Source organism: Gymnogyps californianus, chromosome 2 (genome assembly GCF_018139145.2).
Source record: "Gymnogyps californianus isolate 813 chromosome 2, ASM1813914v2, whole genome shotgun sequence".
Lineage (NCBI taxonomy): Eukaryota > Metazoa > Chordata > Aves > Accipitriformes > Cathartidae > Gymnogyps > Gymnogyps californianus.
Window position 1 is genome coordinate 104,818,578 of NC_059472.1, and position 27,786 is coordinate 104,846,363.

The 27,786-nt window shown below is 37.3% G+C and overlaps 1 protein-coding gene across 1 annotated transcript in view; it reads right to left on the bottom strand.

Annotated features, from left to right (window-relative positions):
• Positions 1-27,786, bottom strand: part of NFX1 (nuclear transcription factor, X-box binding 1) — a 76,865-nt gene that overhangs the window by 29,941 nt on the left and 19,138 nt on the right. Inside the window, exons 4-17 of the mRNA XM_050890667.1 lie at positions 27,584-27,661; positions 25,202-25,307; positions 17,759-17,830; positions 15,953-16,092; positions 14,766-14,865; positions 14,437-14,654; positions 13,219-13,316; positions 11,721-11,751; positions 10,505-10,587; positions 9,897-10,005; positions 3,739-3,858; positions 2,982-3,061; positions 2,416-2,646; positions 2,052-2,125 (exon numbers count right to left, since the gene is read on the bottom strand). Of these exons, the coding sequence (XP_050746624.1) occupies positions 2,052-2,125; positions 2,416-2,646; positions 2,982-3,061; positions 3,739-3,858; positions 9,897-10,005; positions 10,505-10,587; positions 11,721-11,751; positions 13,219-13,316; positions 14,437-14,654; positions 14,766-14,865; positions 15,953-16,092; positions 17,759-17,830; positions 25,202-25,307; positions 27,584-27,661 (1,540 nt within the window). The remainder of the gene's footprint in view (positions 1-2,051; positions 2,126-2,415; positions 2,647-2,981; positions 3,062-3,738; positions 3,859-9,896; positions 10,006-10,504; positions 10,588-11,720; positions 11,752-13,218; positions 13,317-14,436; positions 14,655-14,765; positions 14,866-15,952; positions 16,093-17,758; positions 17,831-25,201; positions 25,308-27,583; positions 27,662-27,786) is intronic.

The window sequence follows — 27,786 nt, forward strand, 5'->3', positions numbered from 1 at the left end:
TGAGCAATTGCATTGTGGATCACTTGTTTTGTATATTCTAATTCTTGTAGTATTGTCATTTTATTATTATCATCATCATTATTATTATTTTCTTCCTTCTGTCCTATTAAACTGTCTATCTCAACCCACGAGTTTTGGGGTTTTTTTCCCGATTCTCTCCCCCATCCCACTGGGTGGGAGGAGTGAGCGAGCGGCTGTGCGGTGCTTAGTTGCTGGCTGGGGTTAAACCACAACAATAGATACAGCAGCACACTTTCCTTCCTGTTCCTGTGGGCATTCTTTCACCAACATTCACTGACAAAGCTCAAAGCTGTTTCATCACTCCTGTAAAGTTTCTGAGAAAACCTGGATACCCCATTAACTTGCTGACCTTTCCACAGCAGTAGTACAAGAGTTACTTTGTTGTGTTTGGGTTTTGATTTGCCTTTTTGTTGTTTTTTTTCTTTTTTTTCTCCCCAAGTGTGCAGATGGTGGGAAAAAAGCCAAACCTGACTCCCACAAAATCAGAATATTTTGATCTTTCAGCAACCTGAACAGCTGGAGTTATCATACAAACTTAGCTGGCATTAAATGCTGCTTTTGTTAATATCACATGGGCCAAGAGTAATTTGTAAACATATATGAACACATTTGAAAAAACAGATATAAACACTTGCTTTAAACTGATTGTTTCTTCCCCCTCCTCTTGACTTGGGCTCTGATTAGATAAATAAATACATATGTGTTCAGCTTATGCATGCAAGGACTCTCGCTGACTTCAAAGAACCATTTGCCTTGTATGAATACTTTTGCAGTGCCTGAGCTACAGAAACAGTGGAGAAATAGCCTTCAAAAATTTGGACTTGTAATTACGTTACCTTCCCAGCTTATCACTAATGACAAGCATGTGTCAATTTAAACTGGTATTTCAAAGTTGAGTCAGTTGTCTGATTTGTATTCATAGTGAAACAGATCTTAAAAAAAAAACCCAACCCTTTTTTTCTAAAAAAGAAAAAATTATCAACACTCCTGTAAGTCTATCTTGCATTCATCTTAGTATTGACTACAATTGTTCTTAACTGTTTCTGATTAGCACATTTTTCTCCTCGTTTTCATTAGTCAGTATTAAGCACCTATTACATAGATACTAAGCCATCTTCTGTCAGAATTTGAATTTGGGCAGTGTTCAGCAGGAACAAAGCAGCATATCCTAAGTTAGACTACTATCGGGCCCTCAAATAGCAGTTCCAAATAAAAAAATCATTAGGAAGCTTTCTTTGAAAGACAGGAAGAATCTGTGACTGTGCTCTCCTATCAACTTGGATGCAGAGCAGAACTCTGGTTGCATATCAACTCTCGAGATTAATTTTTTGACTCCCTCTCAATCACAGTCTCAGAGTAAGATTTTTTAATTATTATTACTGTTTTGCTATTTTTATTTCAAAAGTTCCAAAGCCCTACTTTTCTTCTTTTCCTTGTCCCTTCCTTGCCCTCTCATAAGAGAGAAAGAGAAATGTTTAAAAATAGGATCTGGAGACAAATCTATTGCAATAAATGGGGTTGAGTAGGACTCAGTTTGCATATTAAGAACCAAGATTTAGATGCCAAAGCTCTCCTGCCTAAATTTAGCTATTGCAGAATGACTTTAAATCATTCTTTAGCTTCCATCATCTGCATTGATTAGATTCCATCACATATTAAGTGAAACTTAGACAGCAATCACACATGGACTGCTGTATGTAATCACCAGCATTCAGGAGCCTGAATCTGGACCTGCCCAATTAGTCTGTATCTAATTGCTCTATGTGGGTAGAGAGTCTCCATCCACAGATGGGAGATTCAAGCTTTGACACACCACCACAGTTAGACTAACAACAGTGAAGAGAGAAATGTGTTCTAGTACAGCATAGCTGGTATGAAAGCTCAGGGGAATACAAAAAAAAGAAACTGTACGTGAAAGTACAAAAAAGTGTGAAAAAGCTTGTGAATTAAATATATTTAGTCAAGCCTGAAATTTAATCAAACTGCAAATAAGTCCAGTAAGGAATTAAAAGAATTATTACAGTACAAACCTTTGATATGTATTAGATGCTTCTGAGCAAATCATACTCTCCTTTCTTCTTCCACATTCACATTGAAGATCAACCTGTTGTATCACACAAGAGAGCAGCTTTTTTAAACTTTTGTCTTTTTATGGCCATGGAGGGGTGTGAGGGAGGTAAATTTATTCCTTTAAAAAGTCCCATTTTAGTGGAATAATGGCTAATTAAAAGTGATGAACAATTTTTTTCAAAAAATTCAATATTGTAAGTTTACGGAAAAAATGTCATGCTATCAATACACAAACATGTCATTTTTTGTCAACTGTTACTGGCTGATAATTAAACCATACAATTCACCTGTGAATTTGCAGTGAATTTTCTTTGGGTATCTAACCTTTGCACAGCAGGATGTTGTCGGGCAGGGTGAAGAAGGATGACATGGAGCCATACAGGGATGATTACAATATAGCCTTGGAATAATACATGGCTGTTTACACTCTTCATCTATAAGACATTCTCCTTTATGACAGATTCTTTTACATTTGTGCATTCCACATTTTAACATTTGATTGCAGCGAAGTCCGCAGGAAATGTCAGTGAGATGACAAGGAATATTACTCCGCAGCTGGAAGAGGGGAGGAAAAAGATGACAACTAAAAATTAAAAACTATAAATGCAAATCTCAAAGTACTTTTACTGTTCACACCTTCATTTGGCACTGTCCACACAAGAACGGTAATACTAAAATATCTTAGGACAAAGACTGAGCTTTTCTTTATATCATAGTCCAATATAGCAGTTGGTCTGAATGCATATGGCATAAAAGATACACTTTTCTAATTTAATCACATTAAACTCAAATTCCAGTAACATATTCCATTCCAAAGAGGCCACAAAAATCTAAGCCTACAGTCCTAAAACATTACTTAGTATTCAAAAACGTTAAGTGTCCAGACTTACTTCATGCTTGCCCATACACCATTTCTGAGTGAGATAGGTACAGGGTGGACATTTCTCCTCACTATGACATGAATGGTACACTGCAGTCACAGAAATATAAAAGCCAGCACAGTTTTATTAGCATACTTCAGTCAAATGCATTAAAGGAGACAGTAAAGACTATTAAACATGAGTCTGCATTTCAGAACTACACAATTTATGGGAAGTATGATGCTTCATGCAAGAATAATCTCTTCTTTAAAGTACTCTCTAAAAATTATGATGGCAGGTTTTTAGGTGAATATACTTCTGTATTTTCTAAATTAAATAGCAGAGAATTTTGTAACTTCTGAGCAGGGTTATACTATCAGACAGAATTTGTCAGAAAGAATATCTGTTTGACCTGTGCTATATTTTTTGTGATCAGCCAATGTAATTCCAAGGAACGTAGGAACTAACTGTTCACTAGATCATCCTACTGTTTCAATAGAGCACTTAATCGTTGGAATATAGCATTTAATGTGTTGACTTAATAATGATCAGAAAAAAATCCAATGCTTTTACCAGTCAGAAGTACCACTTGCCATATTCACGGCAAGTTTTTAGTTGGTTGGCTTTTAAGTGTAGACTTTTGGAAATATTCACAACTACTGAAAAAGCACCTAATAAAAAAAAAAATATATTTTCAAACAGACCTATGTACACCTTTCTACATTTTGATTTTAAAAAACCAAACCAAACCAAAAAAACTCAAGCAAAACTGAATGGCCTGACTTACCTGGATGATCACAGTCATGTGGCCTGGTGCATGTTTTCTTACACTCCGGTGGTTGAGTGCCACAGGGGACAGGGGGGTAAATCACGGATTCACCACAATAACAAGTTAACTCGTCAAAACCTGAAAAAACAAATCAAATATATCCCAAGGGCTTCACGTATTTGCACTTCTCCACTATAAGAAATCTTTAAATAACATGCAAACGTTTTACTCCAGCTTCGTTTTTTGATATTAAGCACGACTGTAGTGAATTTATTAGGTTTTGTGGCTCCTACAAGAAAACTGGACTATGGTCACTTCATTAGGAATTATGCTTGCTTTTAGGGAGTGGTTCTTTGACAGCAACATTTTGAGTTGGAGCAAGAGAAATGCTCATGTCAAGTTGAAAGCTGTTGCTGTTCTATCCTTGACTGAAAAATGGGGAGATATCTTTGAATTCCCTTCCAGAAAGCACATCATCCAACTCTTGTGCTCCGAACTTCCTCCCGCCGTCACTTTTTCAGACCAGTGGTTAGATTTTGTCCTTTTGCTAAGCCCTGCACATGGTACTGGAAAGATTCCAGAGAAAATTACCAAAAGGCCACCAGTCTGTATACTTCTTCCTATAATTTCTTCTGTATACTTCTTTACGTCATTTTGTATTACATGGATCCTCACAAGCAGCTTATGAACCTGTCCAAATACTTCAAAGCCAACTTTGTATGTTTTGGAAGTTCTCTGTCTCAGGTAGTATACGTTTTCTTCTTTTTTTTTTTTTCTTTCTTCCTTCCGCATTTGGGAAACAGATTTTAAACTCTTATCACAAGATTCCAAATCTCAGTGATAAAATAAACAAAGGAAGAGAAATACTTACATACACCATCCCAACTAAAACTTAACACTGCACAAAAATGAATACAGGTCACTGCTGTTCTTCAGACTACAAAGAAACTGGGAGGAAGACTGATTGGAATGCAAACTACAGTTAAAACAGATAAATCCTTAGAAAAACAGGACACTAAGAGAAAATATTAATATCAGAAATCATATAGAAGGAGATCTGAGAACAAGAAGAGAATATGATTGGTCTATAAATGAATAAAGAGATAGTGGATCAGGGAGAACAAGAGAGAATGATGGAGGAAGTAAGAGAATAATGGGGCAATAAAAATACAAAACAACAATTCCAACCTGAAAAGGAGTGTGTTAAGGGAGCTGCTGAATTCAGCAAGTTCTCTGACTCTGGGAATCACAAGATTCCTCTTTCCTAGTCTACCAAAGCAAAATCTGTTGGAACTCTAAAACCCCAAAGGTTCCTACTGTCCCACTTCCATGGATATGATGGCTGCTGGATCAATACCCAAGTCCATCCAGTAGCAAGAATGAACACATATTCCAGAGAGACAAGACACAAAATACATACATGACAATAACATGACCAGACACACAGAGCCAAGTGAACAACAAGATTCACATAAACAGGAATACCAATAGCCAAGTCCTCTTCCTCCTCTCCAGCTCATCAGGATTGAAGTTTGCTAGTGAAGACACACACACGTGCATACACTCTAGATTCACATGCACATCACATTCACAGAGCTCAAATATTAGCATAGGCTCTGTCTAATATCCATACCTGGACAGACCCCTTACCCAGTCACTGGCTGAAACCCTGGGTATTTCCAGAGGCAGATCTCCTCCTACTAGCCAGTCAGTCCAGCTTTGAAGCAAGTTCATCAGCAAATTACCCAGACATGCACAGGCACACACAGGACTGAAATTAACAAGAGAATCGCACACCCTGCCTCGTCTCTCCAGGTGCTGGCACCCAGACCAAGGGGCTCCTATAATTTGTGATCCCATTCTCCAGCTGCTGACATTCAGTATAATGAGTCTGTCTGGTCTCTCCAGTTGCTAGCATAGAGACTATGTGCTCCCATGATCTGCAGTCAAGTCTCCAGTTGCTGGCACTTAGACCTCTCACACACAGAACAGAGAATGAGATTACACTGAAAGATATTAAATCTTACTCTTAACTAGGACAGGATAGACAGTTGTGATCAGGTGCACAGAGCTCTGACAGAGAAGTGCACTGACCAGCAGCTTCATTTGTGCAAATGATGCCTTCTATCTCCCCTTCTCTCCTTTTTCCCATGCATCCACCTTGATTCCTCCCAAATAATCTACCAAAATAAATTTCTCCCCATTGGTCCCAGTTTATTTACATCTGTACCCAAATCTGCTATTTCTGGTATCATTAGCTAGGTCATCCCAGCATCACACAACCACCTAAGTTCTGTTGGCCTTGAATACTCCCCTCCCAAAAAGGTTCCTAATACCTCCCTCCTCCAATTATCTGTGAAGCTCAGTCATCTCTCACCCTTAACGTCTGTGAAATCCATCCATTCCTCATGGCACTATCTGAAACTTTTGTCAGCTTTTCACCGTGTTTTTTGTTATGTTCAGAAATTTCTCATGTCCAATTGTTTTTTATGGTCTATTCAGTCAGTTAAATCTCAGGCCAGGTCCTAGTCATTTGCCCATGACTCTTAGAGTGCAGCAGTTAGTAGAAAGGATCATGATTTTTGTCTACGAAGACTCAATTACAGTAAATTCCAGCAAATAAGAATGCTGGGGAGAACCATACCATTAAGGGTTAGAAGGAAGAAGTAGAAAGAAAAAGTAGAAAAAGCTGAGAAGTTTCAGAACGTCAATGGATTTTCTGTGGAAAGCAAGCATGGGAAAGAGTAGGGCTTTTGTTGTCCCTCACTACAGGTCTTGAAATAACCTATAACCCTCCAGGCTTCAAAGCCACAAATCTTCCTTGGTCCAGCAAGATGAAAGACCAGAGACCAAGGTACCCAGAAGACCCGAGTGTTACGACAGCTACACTGGCTGCTTGCTATTGATGAGAAGTGATAGGTGAAGAATCTTAACTATAATGAAGGTTCCTTAACTAGCACTAATTGGGATAATGGGGAGGGAGTGCAGAGGTCTGATCCAAAGAGTAAAAGTAAAACATCTGACAACTTTGGGGGGGGGGGGGGGAAGAAAAGCTGTCTAATGCTGACATCATTTATTTTCCCCAAGAGATGTACTGCTGTCTTGAAGTAGACTGGGTGTGTATAAAGAGACCCCGGCATAGAAAGGGACCTCACCTTTCAGCACTGAGGAAATGACACCAGAAAGGTAAAGTACCTGGGAAGCACGCAGAGCCACAGAGGTGTAGATGCACTCTAGTATTGCATCTTGATGCCAGCCCTCACCATTCTCAGCAAAACCAGTAGTGGAGATGGAGGCAGGGGCAAGAAATCCATCTAATGAGTGGCAAGTGGCTTGCAGCTGACCATGCCATGGCACATGATACCACGGCTGATGCAGCCCAACTGCAAAGTGGTGGCTAGACAGGTGGATCAGAGCCAAGGATGGACTTCTTGGTGCTGAGAAGCACTTCCCATCAGCTACAGGGTCAGAATCACACAATGTATGTCTCTGAAATCTCAACTAGCAGCATCCAGGGAAAGCAGGTAAGAAATCTCTGAAGATACTGCGTAGCTGATTTACCTCTGGACAGATTCAGAATGGGAGACTTCAGGGACACAAAGGTTTAAGCCAAATGGTCATAAGTATCTGGTTCCTTGAGTAGGTAGCTGTTTTTCCTGTGCTCAGAAAAGGTCCTCACTGCAAAATTTCAGCAGTGAAGCTTGACCTCTCAATTGCATCTGTCCTGGTTTCAGCTGGCATAGAGTTAATTTTCTTCTTAGTAGCTGCTACAGTGCTGCGTTTTGGATTTAGTCTGAGAATAATGTTGATAACACCAGGATGTTTTTAGTTGTTGCTAAGTAGTGTTTATACTAAGTCAAGGATTTTTCAGTTTCCCATGCTCTGCCAGTAAGCAGGTGTACAAGAAGCTGGGAGGGAGCACAGCCAAGACAAGTGACCCGAACTAGCGAAAGGGATATTCCATACCTTAGAACATCATGCCCAGTATATAAACTGGGGGGAGCTGGCTGGGAGGGGCAGATCACTGCTCAGGCATCAGTCAGTGGGTGGTGAGCAATTGCATTGTGCATCACTGGGTTTTTTTCCTTGGGTTTTTTCTTTTTTTTTTTTTTTTGTTATATTCCTTTTCATTACAATTATTATTATTATTTGTATTATATTTTATTTTACTTTAGTTATTAAACTGGTCTTAACCTACAAGTTTTACTTTTTTCCGATTCTTCTCCCCATCCCACTGGGAGGGAGGAGGAGTGAGCTAGTGGCTGCATGGTGCTTAGTTGCCGGCTGGGGTTAAACCACGACAGCATCACATCCAACAGTGGAACAATTTACAGGGCAGGCAATCCTTAGGTCTCTCCAGGCTAAGACAGGTATCTGAATCCTAGGTCTGAGAGTGAAATACAATCCTCAAAAATATTGCAGCAGTGTGGAGAAGTTTAATGATCTTGAAGATCAAACCCATGAAATCCAATGAAGAAAAACAACCCCTCAGAAAAATCTGTACATTCTGACTCAACTAGACCAGAAGTTACTAACAGGACCTCTGAGACATTCAGACTACTATTTTGCTTTGTCAAGAGAAATGTTTGGACACAGAAACATTTATTTTTTTAAAGAGAGGTACAGTCAGCATGCACGTCATATGCATAGACTATTAAGACAGACTACAACGGTATTTCAACCACAGTGAACTTTAGAGGCTCTAGTACCTTCTCTTTTCCAGGATGTTTCCATGAAAAGTTGGTCTCCATAAAAATGGAGTTCTTTGACTATGTCTATGTGCATATGATATAGGAGAGACACACGTACTACTGCAGCTAAGACACTGCCAGCTGTAAACAGTACCCTTACAATGCACACCACCTGTCTCTCTCCTTTTCACCAATGTCATGAGGTCTGGTTCACACTTTCAACATCTCACTGTCCTCTTTCCCACATTCCAGTGAGCAGTTCCAAAGCAGTACCCAGTTTCTGAAAGGGGAGACTCACTTTTCTCCAGCAGTGACTGCAGAACTACTAAACAAAAGACAATATTTGATGAAAGCCGAAGGGGAACTACAAGTGAGTATTTATATTCCATTCTAGAAACACTCTCCCCTCACAGTTTTATTGTAGATTACAGCAGATGCAAAAATAAACCTACAATTCCCAGCTGTAAGACTTAATGATGATGGATTTAAAGAAAACTTTCAAACTTCATAAGTGAACATAAGCGGAAGGATGGATACAAGCTGAAGAATCAATTAAGGGCTTTTTCTGCCCAACTTTCAAAAATTGCATTTAATAAATAGCTTATAATTTCTGTGAGTGATAAGCTATGTCTATATAACAAAAGGGGAAACCTATATTAAAATACGAGACTGAGAAAAAAAATTAAACTGCTATCACATATGAAGATGTTCCAGATCAACTAAAGGTTCTGCTAGCAGAAGGAAACATAGAAGCATTCTTCTGTCTACTTCAGGCCAAAATCAGAAAATTTAGTATTATCTACTTATTATAATGGTGCAAAATAATCAACATATAGTCCCCTACATCAAGTGGTAAAAAGCAGTTGTAGAAAACTAGTATATTCAACTGGCATTGCACCAGCTTAAATCTTTAAATAGTTCAGCATTCCTAAGAAAATTAATACCTGCTGGCTGTCAATCTATTTCTAGCAATTCAGTACTAATCTTCACCATCCAGAATGCGACCAGAAAGTCTAAGACAGACTCTTATTTCTTCAGATGGTCCTGTCTAGAGGAAAATCACTAGTGTACCAAGTTTGGAAAGTCTGAATTCTAAGCAGTTAAACAAATTCTGCTACATACTTTAATATCTTTAACAGTTATTATATTATGAAACAAGAGTTCCCTTAACTTAGAAATTATCTTTCTAAACTGCCTTTTTTTCCCTTCCATGATTCCTCAAATTTTTTAAGTGATTGCTGGATCAACATACATAACTGAATATATTTCATTGTAATTCAATTTTAACTATTAAAATCCAACACTTAGTAAACTCATCTAAAATGAAATAACTTTCTCTTTCATGAAAAAACATACAATCAAAATCAACTGCATATTCTTCAGGTTCTGGTCAATTTGGATCACATTCTCTGTCCAATTCTGACCAGTTAAGTGAATAAATTTCTATAATATGTAAGAAATAATGTACTCTTGCATGTAACTCACTTGTTTGCCAGCATGTTTGACAACTGCCCCGATGACAGGGTTCTTCACATCTATGAAGCCCACAGTTGAGTTTACGACCACAAACCAAAGAACACTTATGTTCTGTGTCCTAGGGGAAGGCAAAAAAGAAGAGCAGAATTTTTTTTCTCTGAGGTCATAATCTACTAATTGACAAAACTGTATAGTGCAAAAAAAACTTAGGCCTGATCTATACGGTTTTTCCATCACTGTATGGATACACAATTTTTAAAGCGGATTCTGTTAAGACCTCTGTTGCAGACATAGCTACATCATAGCTTGTGCCTCTTGTAATATCCTTCCCCTCCCCATTCTCCCTGGAATCACTGCATTGACAAAAAAGCACCTGTAAACTGATTTAGTTGCACTTAGGCTGGAAAGTGGTTTTACATCTGTAATGATACACATAAAACAAATGCTGCAAAATAAATGCACACACACAAACTTTTTGAGTGTGACCAATACTGCAAATAGAGACTGAAGATGCACAAAAATGGAAAGATACAAAAGCAAAAAAGTCTTCTAACATCACAACCAAAACCAAACACACATCACAATGAACAATTTTATAAAACCACACGTAAACTTACCACACAGCAAACTTCATTACACTTGTGTCGTCCACATGATCTTTTCTTGTTGCATCGCTTGTCACACATGAATGTAATAGCAGCTATGAAAAACAAAAAAAAACCCCAAAAACAGTCATAAAACTTTTATGTCTTTGCTTATGCTGAGAACAAAAGCTGCGATCACAATATTATGCTATGGCTGTTGCAGAGCATGGTCTAGAAGAGACTAATACAGAGTAAGTCAGCAAGCAAACTTTTAAATTACTTGTTCCTCCACATTAATTCTCCACGTGAACACTTGGCTTCCTTTAAACAAACCCTTGTTCAAAAGGATTTTGGAGAGCAGATTACATGAAACTAGTTTATTTCACATTCGTCTTTACACCATAAACTCTGCACAATAGAACACAGAAAACAGGATATCCTGATACAATGGAGTACCACAAACATCCAATTTAAGACTGCTCAAATTGGTAAGGCAGTAAAAGTCAGCTAAATACAACTACTGCTGATATGCTCATGAAACTAGTGCTAACAAAGAACATCCTTATCACCATCCACAGGTAACAAAAGCAATCACTTCTGGATTCTGAAGAGCAAAGTCTTCATAGACAAAGGCTCAAATTAGGAAATATGCGTATTATTTCCTTATGTATCTTGCAAATAAGTACCTCAGCATGACAGGGGTCCATGAAGCAAACATTTCACTGAGGTGAATTTTGAGATGCTACATCCAGAATACCAAGAAGTGTCAAATGGGAACCCTCTGCCAAGCTTAGATGCAAAGACCAGCAGCATGCAACTGTGAAGCAGAATCAAAGCTTTTATTTCCCCAGGAACTTGGACAAGAGCAGAGCAAAAGCATTACTTTGCATCTGAGCTGTGCAAGTTCACCCAAAGATATGCAGGATGCCCGGGGGGGGGACAACCTATTGAATATGGCAGGTGGCATAAGAAACTTCAAATTGAAATAGCTTGTATGGAATCTTCGAGATCAAATGCTGAAGAAGTCTTTCCTTATGTAAAAGATGGATAGAAATGAAAGAGGTTTATTTCAAACCTCTTCCCAAAAGTAGCAACATCTCAAGAAATGACCACCTTGGCATAGAAGTATGGATAAAGAAGCAGTACTGATCATATGTTTGTCAACTTCATCAATCAAACCCAAAAGCAGTATGAGCTAGGTATCATTTTTAAAACAATTTCACATTATATATGTAACATAACATTGTACCTTTATTTCTGAGGAGAGCACATGGGACTTCCTAGGAAACAAATAGGGAGCCATTAGGTTAAAACAGATGAAACAACTGAAACTTACTTATCTAGAAAACACCTAGTCTCATGATACAGAAAGAAGCAGCACTCTCAGTTTTCATGTGTATAACACTTCTGTATACAGAAGTGAAACAAAAGCTGGGAAAAAATTCTCAGATCTTTTAACACAAGACTTTTTCCTTAAGAGATTCAATACCAATTAAAAAAAATTGTAGTTTTATATTCCCCATTTAATTCAGCAGATAATGCTGTGAAGTGACAGAAACAGGTTGATCCTAAGAAACCAGAAACTTGCATCGAGGAAACCAAAAGAGCTCTCCCACAGAATACTGACAGAGCGCATAACTCTGTGCCTTGACCAACTGTCCCAAAAATGCAAGTCTGACTTGATAAAAAAAAAAAAAAATCCAAAACCAAAGAGAAGTCAAATCTCATAATCAAAGCAGTTTTACCTAGATTAAAGACCTCAACATGAAAATAAAAGGTGATGGATGAAAAGAACATTGTTGATTGACTACATTTGAACCTTCAGTCATCACAACTTTACAATCTGAGCATTGTCATTTCTGAGCATCACATTTTTCATGACTGATATAAATTATTGCTGTAGTTCACTCATACTTTTTCAAGAAGCAGCTTTCTGGTGCCTGAGAAGCTGCACAAACTAAAACCCAAACCTCACTACTTTGTTTCAGGCCTCAAAATGAAAGATAATCTGAAGCCTTCTACCCCATAACTACCTTAAGTAAACTTGCAGGAGAAAACTGTTCCAACCTCAAGCAAAGTCTCAGTCATTTCTACATACTTATAGATATATATATTCAGAAGCCATCTCTACTTATAGATGATACATAACAGGTCAGAAAAGTCATCAAGGCTCCTGTGATAGTAGCCAAAGATTTCAAAGCTATGACTACAGAAAGTAGCATAGTTTAAAAATATACTAATTGTTATATAAGAATTGCTGAGAATCTGCTGGGTCACTAGGTAAATGTACAAAGAATGGGGACCAGTAAAAACTTCATATTCTCTCAAAAAAATTCTACAACAAATCTACAAGGTATTACTATAAAGTTTTAGTTAGCTTTTTATGTTAGGCTACCTTTCTTCTCTCAGTTTACATTACTCTTGGTAAAACTACCATTCTTTGTGCTATATAAATACTGCAGAGTAATACAGGACTTTGCAGTCAGCTTAAACAAACAGAATTCTGTGTAAACTCTGCAAAAATACTTCAAAAAATCACAGTCACAGTAAGCAGCCTATGTTAGCACTTCACAGTATAATCTAGTTAGCATCTATCAGTTAGTATACAATGAAGGTTCTTGCAACTAAGGAGCACAGCACCTCTTACACTTCTTAGCTTTCTTTTCCTCAACTACTTCAGCTCCTTTTTCTCCACAGCTTTAAAAAACAAAGCTACCTGTTTCCATGGTCAAGCTTTATACACGCACCTTTTTTTTGAAGCCACACCTACAATAAATATTTGATGTGTGAGAACACGGTCTACAGTCTCCTTCATGGCAAAGGCTTTCACATGTATGAATGAATTCTAGCAAAATGAAAATACAAAGATTAACAATTAATAAAAAAATAAAATCCATGACCTGGAACTTCAGATTTATTAGGAGCATCACTGGTCAAAGATACTAAGCTTATGTGCAGCTGGGTTTCCAAACAAATTAACAATTTTGAGTTAAATGCACATAAAATTTTGCCTTTTTTTCAACTTTTTAATCCTGAATCTATAGACTAGAGTTTCAGGTCTTCAATTAACACTGAAAATGCACACATTTTAAGTATTTTTTACATTAACATATTTAAAAAATAAAAAAAAAAAAAAAAAAGATTTTGTGTGATACTATCTTACCCAAGTTCCACGAATTTTAAGTAATTTTTTCTTCCTTTTCAGCCCAAAAGAATGACTTACTATGAATACCTTCATATTTCACTTACTAGGCTAACTGAAATTCAGCTAAAAGCTAAATTACTCATTCCCTTTCCACTTGTTGTGCTTGGACTGACAGAATGGATCAGTCATTAATAACAAGCCCTCATCTTGACAGCATTGGTCTCTCTCCTCTGTGAAGTCTAACAAACCATGATTAAATATGTAGTCTGTAGAACCGGAGCTTCACACAATCTCACAGTTAAATACACTTGAGTTACCTAATGCACTCACTGAAGTGTCAAATTGCTTCTGCACATAACTTTCTCCAACTTTCCAATGCTACTTTTTACTTCATGACCCTCTTACAGCAGCAGGAAATGAGTATTTACTGGAGGCATCTGAACAAAGTCATTCATCTCTACCAATCTCCACATGAAAGTCAAAGATCTAGGTGGGCTTTTAAAAGACATCAGTACATACTACTCTGGAAATCCCTACAGCTCTATTCCTCTACCAATATAGGAAAGGTGCATGTAAACAAACTTTAAAAAGCTAGCTGGTGTTAGTGCTTTCTAGACAAATATATTTCCTGATTTTAAGGTATAATTATGAACAAACAGCCAGACTGCAGGCTCTGCAGTGGCTTTTACACTCAGTTTGGTTAAAACCCAAAATCACTAATCAAATATTTGTTTCTTGAAATGAAACAGTTAAGGACCACTTTTTTTTTTTTTAAACAATGAGATAATTTGAATACTCTGATGCAGAAAGTTCTAATTACCATAGCTACCACAAGAAAGAGGTTTGCCACATGTTTTTCCACACGACGGGATAGGGTCTGTGCATATTTTACGTTCAACACATCCTAGTTCCAGTAACTTGCTGAGAGGAGTCTGACCACAGGGACAGCGATACACTACTTGTGGCAGTCGTGGACAGAGCTGGCAAGGCTGAGGATGGCATACTTGCATACAGTTGTGTCTCCCACAATTTAATTTTCTGGAAAAAAAAAAAAAAAGAAAAAGCGGAATTATCAAAGAGTATCATGATCACTGAGTGTGAATAAAACGACTTTTTTCTTTTCAAAAGCCTAAATTATAGTGACCTTACTTGCCACATATATTCTGACATGAGAAATTCCCAAATCCATCAGAGAATTCTTCCTTTGTCCCACACAATACTTCTTTAAAGTTGCTTCCACAGTAACACACTGAAAGAAAGTAATATTCCACAGAAAACAATACAAGAGAATATCAGTGACAAAACACCTCCAGCAGTACAGCAAATATAAAAAGGTAAAATGTGAAAAATTGTTACAGTCAGTTTTTAGAAGGATAATGAAGTTGCTCGTTTAGATTTATTTCAGCAATAGAGGTTTCTCAGTCCTACAGAAGCTGGAATTCCTGTTTTATTTGCTTTGATAAGGAGACAAAAAACTAAAGGGGAAGTACTATCTGCACAAAAGGCTTATTTATTAAAGCAGTATACATAACAAGTTAATTATTACCTTAAAAGTTGAGAAAATTAACTTGCAATTTTCTATATAAACTGTTCAACAAAAATGTATTTGTATACTGGCACACATACTTGGACAATTTAATTTCCATTCTCCATTCAAGACCAAGTTTAGAAAATTTTAACAGAAACCGTGAGTAGCTTGTTGTAATGTGCTTTCCTATACCTCTTTCTATTCTTCCTCTATGTACTGTTTAATCAAGTCTCAGAATTATAGTAAAAGATTAAGTAGCATCATAGGACAATTGAGGTCAGAAGGGCTCTCAGGGGATCAGCTAGTCCAAGCCCTTACTTAAAGCAGAGTCAGCAATGAGATCAGACCACGTTACTCAGTGTTTTATTCAGTTGGGTCTTGAAAACCTCCAAGTTTCCAAGAAAAGAGTTTTTCCTTATAGCTAGTTGTAATATTTCAACTTAGGCTCATTGTCTCTCATCCTCCCCCCATGCACAGCCTGTCTCCGTCTTCTTGATTACCTCTTATTAGCTATTGAAAGGCCACTACTCAGCCTTCTCAAGCTAACAAGGTCCAGTACCACCAGCCTGTCCTAACAGGGCACATGCTCCAACAGCCTAATCATCTTGGCAGGATTCTTTCTAGTCATGTTTATATTCTTATTTAAACATATAGTGATGCTGACACCGTTTCCATTTTTTAATATTCTAGCAATAGATTTTGGTTTTGTTAAGTAAAAATAAAGCACTTGCCTCTTGGTACTGGTTTTTTTTCACCCTCTTGTTTTTGTAGCATAGAGTGGATATACATAAGGCATTCCAATACTTACCTTGCTGTACTGTTAATTGGCAAGGTGAACATTTTCCTGCATGGCACACTTGAGTACAGCTGTGCTTACCACAGTTTAAAGTATTTCCACATACATTAGAACAATGAATTTTTGTCGATTGGCCACAGCGAACTGAATGACTGTAGAGAAATGACACCATAGTCTGTCAGCTACCTTAATATCTACAGAGCATTTATTAAAAAGGAAAATACTTTTTCAGTAAAATGCCAAAGCCTTTGAAAGGGAGCATAACTTATTAATGAAAGAGTTTTTAGGAAAGAACCCCCCTATTCTTCCCCCTGCTTCCCCTCTCCCGCCCCACTAGAGTGGGACACTTATCACAATAGTGAGTCCACAGAATTTTCTCCCTACAAAATGGAAAAAAAAAAAAAAAAAAGGTGACACTATAACTTGAACCTAATGTATGGTTATGCATCCTGCCAGAAGAGCAGATATTTCTAATAGAGACATCTTTCCGAAGACTTAAAGGATCCTAAGTCCACTAAGCACAATAAAGATAGGGACGTGGGCCTTAATAGTGAGTCAGTAGTCTACAAAGAGAGTTGGGTTTTTTAATTAAATTGTTAAAAAAAAAAGGGACAAAACAATAAATTATCCTCCTTTTTCCATTCTGGCTGGCCTCATACAATGGCTGTAAAATGTACATTTGAAATAGTAACTTTAAAACATCTTAAAGTCAGAGGTGCCATACCATGCATCTTGGATGATAATACAGTACATATGAAAAAATGCTATTTAGAAGCAAGATTCAAGTATTAAATGCAGTATTACAAAAAATCAGCAATCTGGTGAAAGCAGCTGGAACCTGGGAAAAAATAATAAATCAAAGCTGGTTGCATCTATCAAACTTTTAAATGCAAGGAATAGTTAGAATAAAAAAAAGGTGATCTTACTATGTAAAATAAAATTCAGTAATCCACAACCAATCCATTTTTCTACTAAAGACAAAGTGCTTTCAACTACAAATACTGCCACAGAAATAGCTGTACATTCTTTTGAAAAATAAAGATCACTTAATATTACATTCAAAGTTTCAGAAATAATTGTAAAAGTCTGAAAACTTTTTTTTTTTAGAGCAAGAATGCTAACACTGAAATCGGTTTTTGTTTCGGTTCTGGAAACAAGCACAGGCAAACATTTTATTACACAGAATCAGTTCTAGGTAGCTAGAACAGGGACTTTAAAGACTCAGAACAACTGAATATGAGAGATCACAGATAGTATGGGCAGTACAGTCTTGCTGTTGGCAATGACACTATATGCATCAAACGTGCAAGGAAAAGATAACCTTCAAGTCTGGAATATACTACAGACTTCTCTCTTGCTAGTGGTACAGCTTCCCAGAAACGTACATGTAATTTTTGAAATTATTATTTCTGGAATAGAGTAACTCAACATTACATTCCATTCAGACAAAGTTGTGATCCTTTTTCTACTTCTTTCTCTGTGTCTTCTACAAAATAAAACAAATAAATACTAGAATAGGATTTCAAAATCAAATCAACTCACAGACTGCTTGGACAATTTAGCTACGTGTACCATAAATTGGTTTTAACACAGACAACTCTTTTTAATTTTTTTTTTTTTTAAAGATTAAAAGTAATTGCATTTTTTAAAATACAAAATTCACCAAATTATTTTAGCACACAAATAAAAGGTACAGCTCAGAATAAACTTTGTTCTGTAAGCTTTTAATAAACTGTAAGAAAGAAAAATTTTATTATATAAACTTTTAATAAACTATTCTTATATAAACTTTTGTTTGTATAATAGAAGCGTTCTCACCTTGTTTGTCCACATTCGCATGTTTTTGTCACAAAGGCTGGGCATGAAGGGCAAGGTCCTGGATGGCACAGGCTTAAGTCAAAAAAGCAAACAAAATTGTAAAGTTAAGTTTAGCTTTACTACACTCCCAGAGAAACAATCCACCATGACCCAATCTGCAGTGCATGATCAGAACATTATACAAGCCACCTACACTCCTGCAGGGTATGAAAGCATCATTAACACAAGAAAAAAATATTAGATTATTACAGTTGCATCAGTCTCGAACATCACTGATGTTGAAGAAAAACTTCCGTATTCCTGCTGCTGCCAACCAACAGTAACAGTGCTACTAACACATTTCATATTTTGCATTTTACCAGCAGACGTGCCTCAACTCAACTGTGTTCATCACTGATAACACTCAAAACAAACATCACATGTCCAAACCATTAATACATTTCTTTCTTCAGTGATCTTAAATAGAGACAAAAACTTCTTTATGAATTTCTTTTGAGTTGGTGGCTTTATCTTTGAACTCAGCATTTCTAACGCCACCAGTAAGAGTTGTTGCTCCTCCTTCTGTAAGGTAACGCGTGGCAGATGCAGCAAGTCTGCCTGTTTTCTTTCTTACCATCAAGTGCAATTTCCAGTGAGTGTCATCAATGCCAGTATTTTACTTGATTATCAGATCTTACCTCCTACTTCAAGAAACACTAGATGGTCCCTATCTACATATAAGACCTTGGGCACAGACAAGCCCAGGTTTGTGAAATTTTACTTAACTAACTTGTCTGCACTCTTCCTTAGCCAGCTCCCAGTTCCCTTCTTTTGCAAATACAATAACTCTCATGTGGAACAAATATTATCGGCCAGGACTGACCAGCCCAGATGTCCTAGCCAAAAGAAAAAAAAAAACAAACCCATGAACACAGACTACCCAATTACATAGTAATTACTAAATTCCCCAAGTACAGTTGCTACGCAAGACTAATTAGTACACCACTTACTATAGTCGTATGCAATATAATTGAGTCATGTCAGCAGTTTGTCAACAGTAGTCTGTTGACTTCCTCTACCTCCCCTTCTTCCTCTACCACACCTCCCACTTGACAACAAGGCCTCATCTATCACCCTACTTATGCCAGCTCCAACAGTAAAGCCAAGCCATTACACGATAAACCAATTCAACACAAAACCACCACCAAAAACAAAACCAAAAAACCAAACCACCAAAGAAACCGCAACCCTCCCTCTTTGATAGGTCAGTTTTATGGCATAATGAAGAGTTAAATAAGCACCAGAGCAGGCACAAAGAAAGGGAGAAAAGAGCAAAACTGGATGGAGCAGGGAAAACACAATGCAGAGGGAAACAGGAAGAAAGCAAAAACATTAAATTAATTAAAACCATATTGTGGAACTTCAGACAATGAGAATTAACTTATGCATTCTGCAACAGAAAACCTCTTGTAAAAGGACAGCACCATATATTTCACTGTCTTGACTTCAATTCTCACAGACCCATGTAGGATTCTAAAGGCTGGATGCCAGCTTATAAATTTAAGAATCAGATTAAAAGTAGATATAAACTCAAAATACTATGATCTAGGTCATAACTTGGAAAAGGGAGAAGACACATCATCTTCAGAAGTCTTGTCACGTTAAGTTTTCTACCTGGTATATCATTTTCCTCAACACTGTCATATTCAAGCAATGTTAACATTGCTTCCATGAGCCCAGTCTTGGCACACTTTCTGATGATAACACACCACACAACAGCAATTTATACTGATCACAGGTATTTTTAAGTCGTAAATACCTATAATAGTAGACTGCAGTCTTATAGCAAGATTCCTTCTGTTAGAAGAGTATCACGCAATTAATTTCCAGACATCTCCAAGTTTTGATAATGTGTGTTTCTGAGACAGTTTTAAGTAAGCTTGTGTCATTTTGTTAACATGAACAGAAAAATTCCAGTAATGCAAAAACTAACCCTTTGAAACCAAACTTCTGACTTTAAAAATAAGTATTCTTTATGCATCCCTCCAGATACACGCACTTGCACGCTACTTATTTAGCAAAAGTCTCTGGTACAATTTGGTTTATGCAGAAGCTACAGTATGTCTACAGTTCCAGGATTTACTTGATCAATACAACAACAGTTAAGACAGAAATTCAAATTTCATTCAGCACACAGACACACACAGAAAGTGCAGAAAATTCTCCTTAGATGATAAAGATGGGTGATACCTTAGAGTTTTAGTCTGTTTTAAGAGACTAAGCAAAAAGTTAAATGACTTAACAGTGTTACAAACTAAACTCAAAAAGACGTGCTGAAGACTTCAGTATTAACTTCTGTTCAGTGAATGCAGTCTTATTTTTACTGAAACTCCATTATCTAGCATTAGCATGGAGGATTTATTTCACAATTTACTGCTGCTGCTCTAGAGAACTGGCATACAAGAAACGTTGTGATACATCTAGACATAGGCAAAATTAAACTTCCATTTGCCCGACAGTGAAAATACTAGATACTGTAAGACTGCCCAAAGGGACTTCCAGTAACTGCTGTGGAAAAGATTACAGCACCAAAAATCTATGAAGGAAGACCAGACACTAAAATTTAAACTAGTGGATAGAAAATTTTATTTACTGCCTTTATAAGACCTTTTTCAAATGCTCTCAAGGCCTTGCATAGTTCCAGTTGGCAGGGAGAACTTCAGAGTCTTAAAAGAAGTTTAAGTTTGTCATGAAGTTTATTATCAGGAATACTTTCTTGAAGGTTAAGCTAGATGTCTCTTTGATGTTGAACCTAAGAGTAAAATGAATTTCAGTATATTTAAACTAAAAATGTGAAGAGAACTCACTTTGGGAAATGCTATGCATGCCATAGCTCACACTAGTGAAAGGCTTGCAAAGCACTCCCCTTTCAAACAGCTGCTTCCCTGTTCCTCAGCTCTGCTAAGAGAGCTGTTTGTATAACTGGCTACTAACCCATTTCAATAAATCTGAGCAAATATTAAAGATTTATTATTAAAACAGTGTAAATTACCCTCACTCATTTTCACCAAAATGGGCTAGCTAGTGCCACACTTAACACAAGCATCCAGCTAAACTCTACACCATGGAAAGGAGAGTAACACAATGGCATCTAGATCTTAAAAAAAAAAAAAGTCAGATTGAGGAAATACAGTTGGGAATTGGCCAACCATTAAAAAAATCCATACGCAAGGGTGGGGGGAAAAAAGCAAACCCCCAAAACATAAATGAATAACCAAAATACCACTTCAGTAGAAAATCATTTGTTCTGGTGGTATAAAGGGGATCAACACATAGGTGTAAGCTGATTACAGGCAACAGTAGGCTGAAGAATTGCTGTACCTCTGTAAGCTCACTTTTTAAATTTGAACACCAGTTTCAGACTTACAAGTATAAAAGAGATGCCAAATAATTTGAAAGCCACAACCATCAGGGTGACAAAATCTAAGGAAACATAGTTCTGATTCAAACTGAAAAAATGTAGGATGCATACGTCTCATTACATCATTTTAGACAGTGCTTAGAGACAAAGGCCTCAAAAACTATGGTCTAACACTGCAAAGTAGAAAACTATGACCAGTTAGACCCCCCCCCATACAACACACTTCTTGCCTGAACCTGGCTGTCATCCTAATCTCTCTTAACCAGGGTATGAGCTCTAATATCCCTTCCAAAAGCATCTATGTGATGCTGAGAGCTCTAGACATTCTTATTACCCATATCAGGATCTGTTCTCTTTTGAATCTTATTAATTATTTGCATCAATTTCTTGCAAGGAGATGCCCTGCCTAGCAGAATGCATTTGATGTATCCTGAATTTGCCACCTTCCGATTCAACTGCAGGTCTCATTTCCTACTCGGGGAACATAGCAGGGGGAAAATCCCCATATTTTCAATGTTTTCTTGATAAAACTAATCACTTTACAAAGTATTAAAGTAAAAGGATCCAAATCTTTTCCCATGACTTTTAATCCAATTCTTTCTCCTCAGCCACAAGAGTCTGATGCTTACTCAGTTTTAAAGGTAAAACAGATTCTCCAGTAACTTAATCCACTTTGATCCACTTCAACTTGCTACTTCATATTGCATTAAGAATAATGTAACCACCTAAGCAGCACTTGGAATAGCACAACTGCCACCACCAAAAGATTACATCATCAGTCACATCGCTCTCAGAGCTGCTTATTCCACCGGGGACAATCGTTCGCACAAGCCTGGCATATAGCATAACACTGCATACAGAAGGCAGACAGCAGGAGGGAGGCTGAAGTTTAGACCACCACCAACTATTACAATGGCTTACTTACAACACCTCCTGTACTCTGCACATTTCATCTACATGGCAGAGGGAGCAAATACAAGCATACTCATGCAAACCAATGAGAACAATGTTCCTCTGATGTCACATATGAGGAGAAAAGGGGATGATGTTTGTTTGATCCTGGTAGCGTCACATCAGATAGCTGCAGTGTAGATAGACACATATGTCGTTTCTGAAAACTCAGACAATACTGCAATTCAGATTCTGTTGCTAGGCACTGCATAAATAATTCTGATATAAAGAGCAGGGGATAGCTATAAGCGTCTAAATCTCCTATACTCTGATTGTTGATACAGTAGTCACAAAGATACATAAGAAACTAAGCAAGAATCCCATGACTCAAAAAGCAGGTTCCCCAAGACTCAGATTCAAGTCCCACCCAATGAATAGGGTTCATAACAGGATTCAACCAGATTAGCTCTGTCAGAGGCTCATAGACTGCAGATACAGAGGTCTGCTGAACTGGAAGACAATGGATGGAGCTGGACTTTAAATGAGTCCCACATACTTCAACTGCAAAGGGTTTCCCAGAATAGATGGGATTAAATACTGGAGAAAGGGCAACATCAAGAACACCACACCAAGACTTAGACACCACACCAAGACTCAGACGCCACACCAAGACTCAGTCCACTGCCCATAACAATGGACACATCCCTACTATCAACTAAAGTCACACAGACTTGAGAAGAGCATGAATAGTTTACCCCAGAGAATTCATTGTCCCATCACGCTGTGAGGTAGGTGGTCTTGACAATGACATGAAACACTCGACCCAGAAGGGAGAAAAAAAAACCAAAGAAAAGGAAAAACAAAGAAGCTTTTAGGATCTCAGTGAGCAGCATGGCATTTCTGGTTCAAACCTTATCACCTTATGGGAACCTGCGGGAGCAGGGGAAAAAGGCACACAGCAGATCCACAATCCAAAGAAACAAGTACTTGCAAGAAAGAGTTCTGAAATCACCTAAACTCAAGCAAGAACCATGAAACAGACTCCTGGCCCTGATGGCAACAAGTCTACCTTTGGAGTACTCTCTTGAGGAAAAACTCTGCCCAGATACAGATCATGATCCAGACTCCTAGATCAGTTGAGGTTGTCCAGTGGGAAGGAGCTGGTAAGATAGACTGCCAAAGATGCATTCAGATGATAAAGCTCCACATCTCTAACTCTACTACTTCCTGATACAGCAAGAGGGAACCAGGTTTCTACTTGTTTTTTGATACAGCAGATGGAGGCAGAGTGTGTCCTCATAAATACCTAAGATTCCCACATGGGAGGAAAAAGTGTCCAACATACACTGAGGAATGTCCAAAACGGATGCTGAAAGTGCATTCCTCTCCAGATCATTATTACAAGTCAGAGAGTGCCAAAACCACCCATTGTCTTGATCTGCACCCTTGCTGTTTCCTTACCTCCAGGACTGGATGATCTCAGCATGGTTTTACTCATGTGGAACAAGCTGAATGATAACACTTTTAAATTTGCTACAACTTAAACTGGTAGCAAACTGGGACTTTAAAAGGTCCCAATTTTCACAGCTCTTGATGCAGATTAGACTACCAGGGACTACGAACTCGTAGCTTGCAATAGGCACAATATTGCTACCACTGTTCAGAACACCTCCCAGAAGAGAATGCCAGAGACTGAGCCTCCGCTGTAGACTGGGACAGGAAAGAAGAGGAAAAGAACAGCTGTTTCTTCCAAGCACTACAGGAAAGTTTGTCAGGTAGCAAATTGCAGTCGAGGAGTTCTCAAAGTAGTTAAGGAGTCTACTTATTTCTGACTGGGCAAAAAAAGTCCTCCACGGATATATGCCTCTCCCGAGATGGAGGCCAGCAGCTGGCCTCCAAGAGAATCAGTGTTCTGCTGAGTCAGGATATCAGCTACATCAAGTGTAGTCTGAAAGCTGATCTGTGTTTCAGTTTTACCCTGCAAACCACAGCAAAGAGGATCTAGTACGATGATGAAGAAAACAGCTACAGCACTGAAATGACAGTCTGAAAAGAAATCTAATATAATATTTTCATGTGTGGGAAAGAAGTATTAAAGAGTAAAGAAATATTCTTTCATTCAACAAGATGTTGAAATAGGTTTGAAACAGTACACATCAAATAAAAAGTCTGGAATAAAGTTCTAGTAAAGTTCTGAGTTTTAGTAAACCTTGGAAAAAGTGTAAGATGACAATCTATTTGTTGGAATGACTGAAGTTTTTGATTGTGTACCAAGAGTAGAAACAATTGCTTCTGACTATTAAAAATTTCTCAAAACAGAAATATGAACAGGCATTATGGACCAACTTCCATACATGGAAAATGGAGCCAGATACACTAGGAACAACATATAATTTATTTTTCTGACTAACAAGCATATTTACACATTGAAAAAGCTCGCCTAATGCTGTTAACCTTATCGATATAATACTACCACACTGCTAAAAAAAGATCTAAAGGAAAACATCCAAAACTGAAAATAGAATTACTCTTCTTTGCCTCTCTTCATTGAATTATACTAATAAATGTTAACAAAAACAATCTGAGTTACATATACTGATTAAGATCTCCATGAGGGATTCTGGTTCAACCATCTGGTGGTCTCAACAGATAGATAAATACGTATAGCGCCCTCTTAGCCCCAACAGTTTACAAGCCAAAGAAAAGAAAAAGAAACAAAAGGATAGAAGTAAGCAGTCCTTCAGTTTAACCATGTACCACTGCTCTTAGATTAAGATATACAAACACTATTACAGGAAAAGCAGCACCTAAAACATCTGGTGGACCACTAGATACATGTTTAAAATTACTTCTATTCACTATTATTTCTCTACTTCAATGAAAGTTCTTGAAACCAAGCCAGGCAGCTGGTTCAGTTCCTAAAATATGACGGAAACATTGCTACAACTATTGTTGTTAACCTCTTGTTCATTCTCTCATGCGAACTCCCTTTAGACATACAAACACAAATAGCCTCCACTTCTTCCAGGCTTCAATTGAACTATAAACCAAATACACCTCTAAGCATATCCTATAGTAAAAAAAAAATCCAAATACAGTCTTCAGAAATTCTCTAGACCATTTCAATATTCACATGATAAACATTTACTTACATGTTACAAAGATGTGGACAGTCCAAACACTGTCTCTTCTTTCCACAAAGTTCCCCACAGCTATGTGGGATTTCATTTCTATTCCATTCAGGATTGTGCACCTTACCTAAGCCATGTCAAAGACAAAAACATATTTATTGCCTTGAATATAATACTGAATTTGGGAAAAATATCACACCAAAAAAAAAAGCTGTATTTTCAAAACTGGCAGTAGTCGTCTTTGAAAAACAAAACGACACAAGATGTTTTATGTTTTTCTCTGCTTTCAGTGCTGATATATACTCAACTTCTTTAAAAAGTAAGTGCCACTGGAATACCAAGCTCCAGAAGATTCTTTCCTTCTATGCTCTCAGCAGACACTTAGGTAGCTGGTATTTTACATTAAATTAAACTGATAAAATACAAGAAAATTAAAAGCCCCCTTTAGTTGGCTGCATAGTAGGTAAGAAAATTAAAGGGTGAAACTCCCTTGCTGCCTCAACGCAGAAGAAGAAAAAAAAGATACCATTCCCAGAAAGTAAGATCTAGCTGGTAAGGGGATACGGAATAGGGGCAGAATGAAATGACTGGGCAAATTATAAAAGTCACTTCTCTAAAAAGAAGCAGACTCTACATAAATCTAAACATTAAAGGTTGACATCTTGCTGAATGCAGCAGGAAGTCTTGAACAAGAAGTCATAAATCCAGTATGTTAGCTTCAAGTATTCTGTATTTCAGATAAGCACTGAAACTATATTTTAATTAATCTGACATACTGGCAGCAAATCTCATAGCTCTAAGTGCAAGAGATGATCATCAGGGTTAAAGTTAACTGCCGTGGTTAACACATGCAAACCTAATTTGGCTCTCTGCAAGAGGGGAATTAAATTAACAATGAAGCAACTGAGCCAATGTTACAAATTTGAGTTGCAACAATTAAAAACACCAACAAAATGTATTTTTGGTGACACAGTTATATCGTTTTAACTCTTTTAGTACACCTTTGTATATTCTACAAGTAGCAAGTTCAGAAAATATGAATAAACACCACAGATGGCATTTATTCACCTGAGTTTCAATTAAACTAGTTGAATACCCAGGAAAATCCTGAAAATTAGAAGGTTCAGAAGAAAAATAAGCTAGGAATTTCTACATGGAATGGTGAAAAAAACCCACACTTAACCACACTCAACACAGTTAGTATTTTGCATCATGTAGAAGATAGGTTTGCATAAGCAACTGGTGATGTCCAAATGCCGTATTGTTAATGTAAAATTATCTACAGAAGACTAAAGTCTTATGTTCCAACATGGTGCTCTGCTAATATTAACCCTGTGGACAACTTGAGGTTCCTACCGTAGATCTCCCAAAACTATGGAACAGTCTTTAAGCCTAGGCAGAATTTCTTTCCTATTTAACAGATGGATGACCCATCTTAAAAGCGTAATTTTCATTTGGAATCAAAACATTCATTCTAACTGAATTATTATCCCTATACTCGTAAGATTTCACACATTGTCATACAAAATGTGTCTTACCTGCATTGCACTGTTCTTAACTGACTCACTGACACATTTAGATAAATGGAACTTCAGATAAAATTGTTACCTATTACAGCATAAGCCTAGTTTCTTTAGGGCAAGTTCACTGAATCCCAGTTCCTGTCTCAATTCCAGAATATTCTGTTTTGCAGAAAGCGAGGTGAAACTTCCCAGTGATTCTGACTTAAGGAAGGGAAAGCTATGTGAAATCAACACAAATTTCAAAAGTGTTGATTTTGGGATTTCAAAAATCCCAAACAAAATTTATTTGCATGAATGTAATTAAGTAACATAATACATTTCTCCCTTTTTCTCATATACTTCTGGCTTAGTAAATGTTGTACTCCTTTCATTTACCTTTTATTAAACATGAATCTACATAAAGGTCTGAAAAGTCTGAATACTGTTTCCTGTTTAACCTGTATGTGTCCCTGATCAACATAAATGACAAAATTGCTAAATCAACATAAAGGTTTAGATAGTTGTATGCTTTAATTGTGTATTATTTTGGTGTATCTTGCCACAAAGAAAGACAGAACACGCGCAGGTTATTTCAGTCCTTCTGCAGAAGGAAAGCTTGTAGGATAGCAGCCCAATTCTATCATTATTCTATAAAAATCACTATTTTTACATAGTGATACGAAAATATTTATCACTTATGATGTAATATTTCGGTTTTTAAATGTTTTAAGCAACATATGTGTGATTCTCCACACAGCCACCTTCCAGTGTCAATAAAGTTTTAAACAAGGTTAAATCTCAGGGATGTAGGCAAACAAGCAGCAAGATCAGAATTCAAATTAAAAAAAAGAATTAAAATGACAGATTTTTTTTTCTTTGCAAAAGCAAGCAAGAAACTCACCACAGAAACAAGTGTAAGTTTTAGGAACTTGCGTAGAAGCATTCTGACAAGCTGGACACCTCCAACCACTATTACCATCTGTAGATAAAAAAATTAAAGATAAAAATGACTTGAAGTAAATGAAGGAGCTAATTTGCAAACCTAGAATAAGTGCTCTCGCCTTGTTTCTTACCACAGCTGCAACCAAACTAAGTTCTTCTATT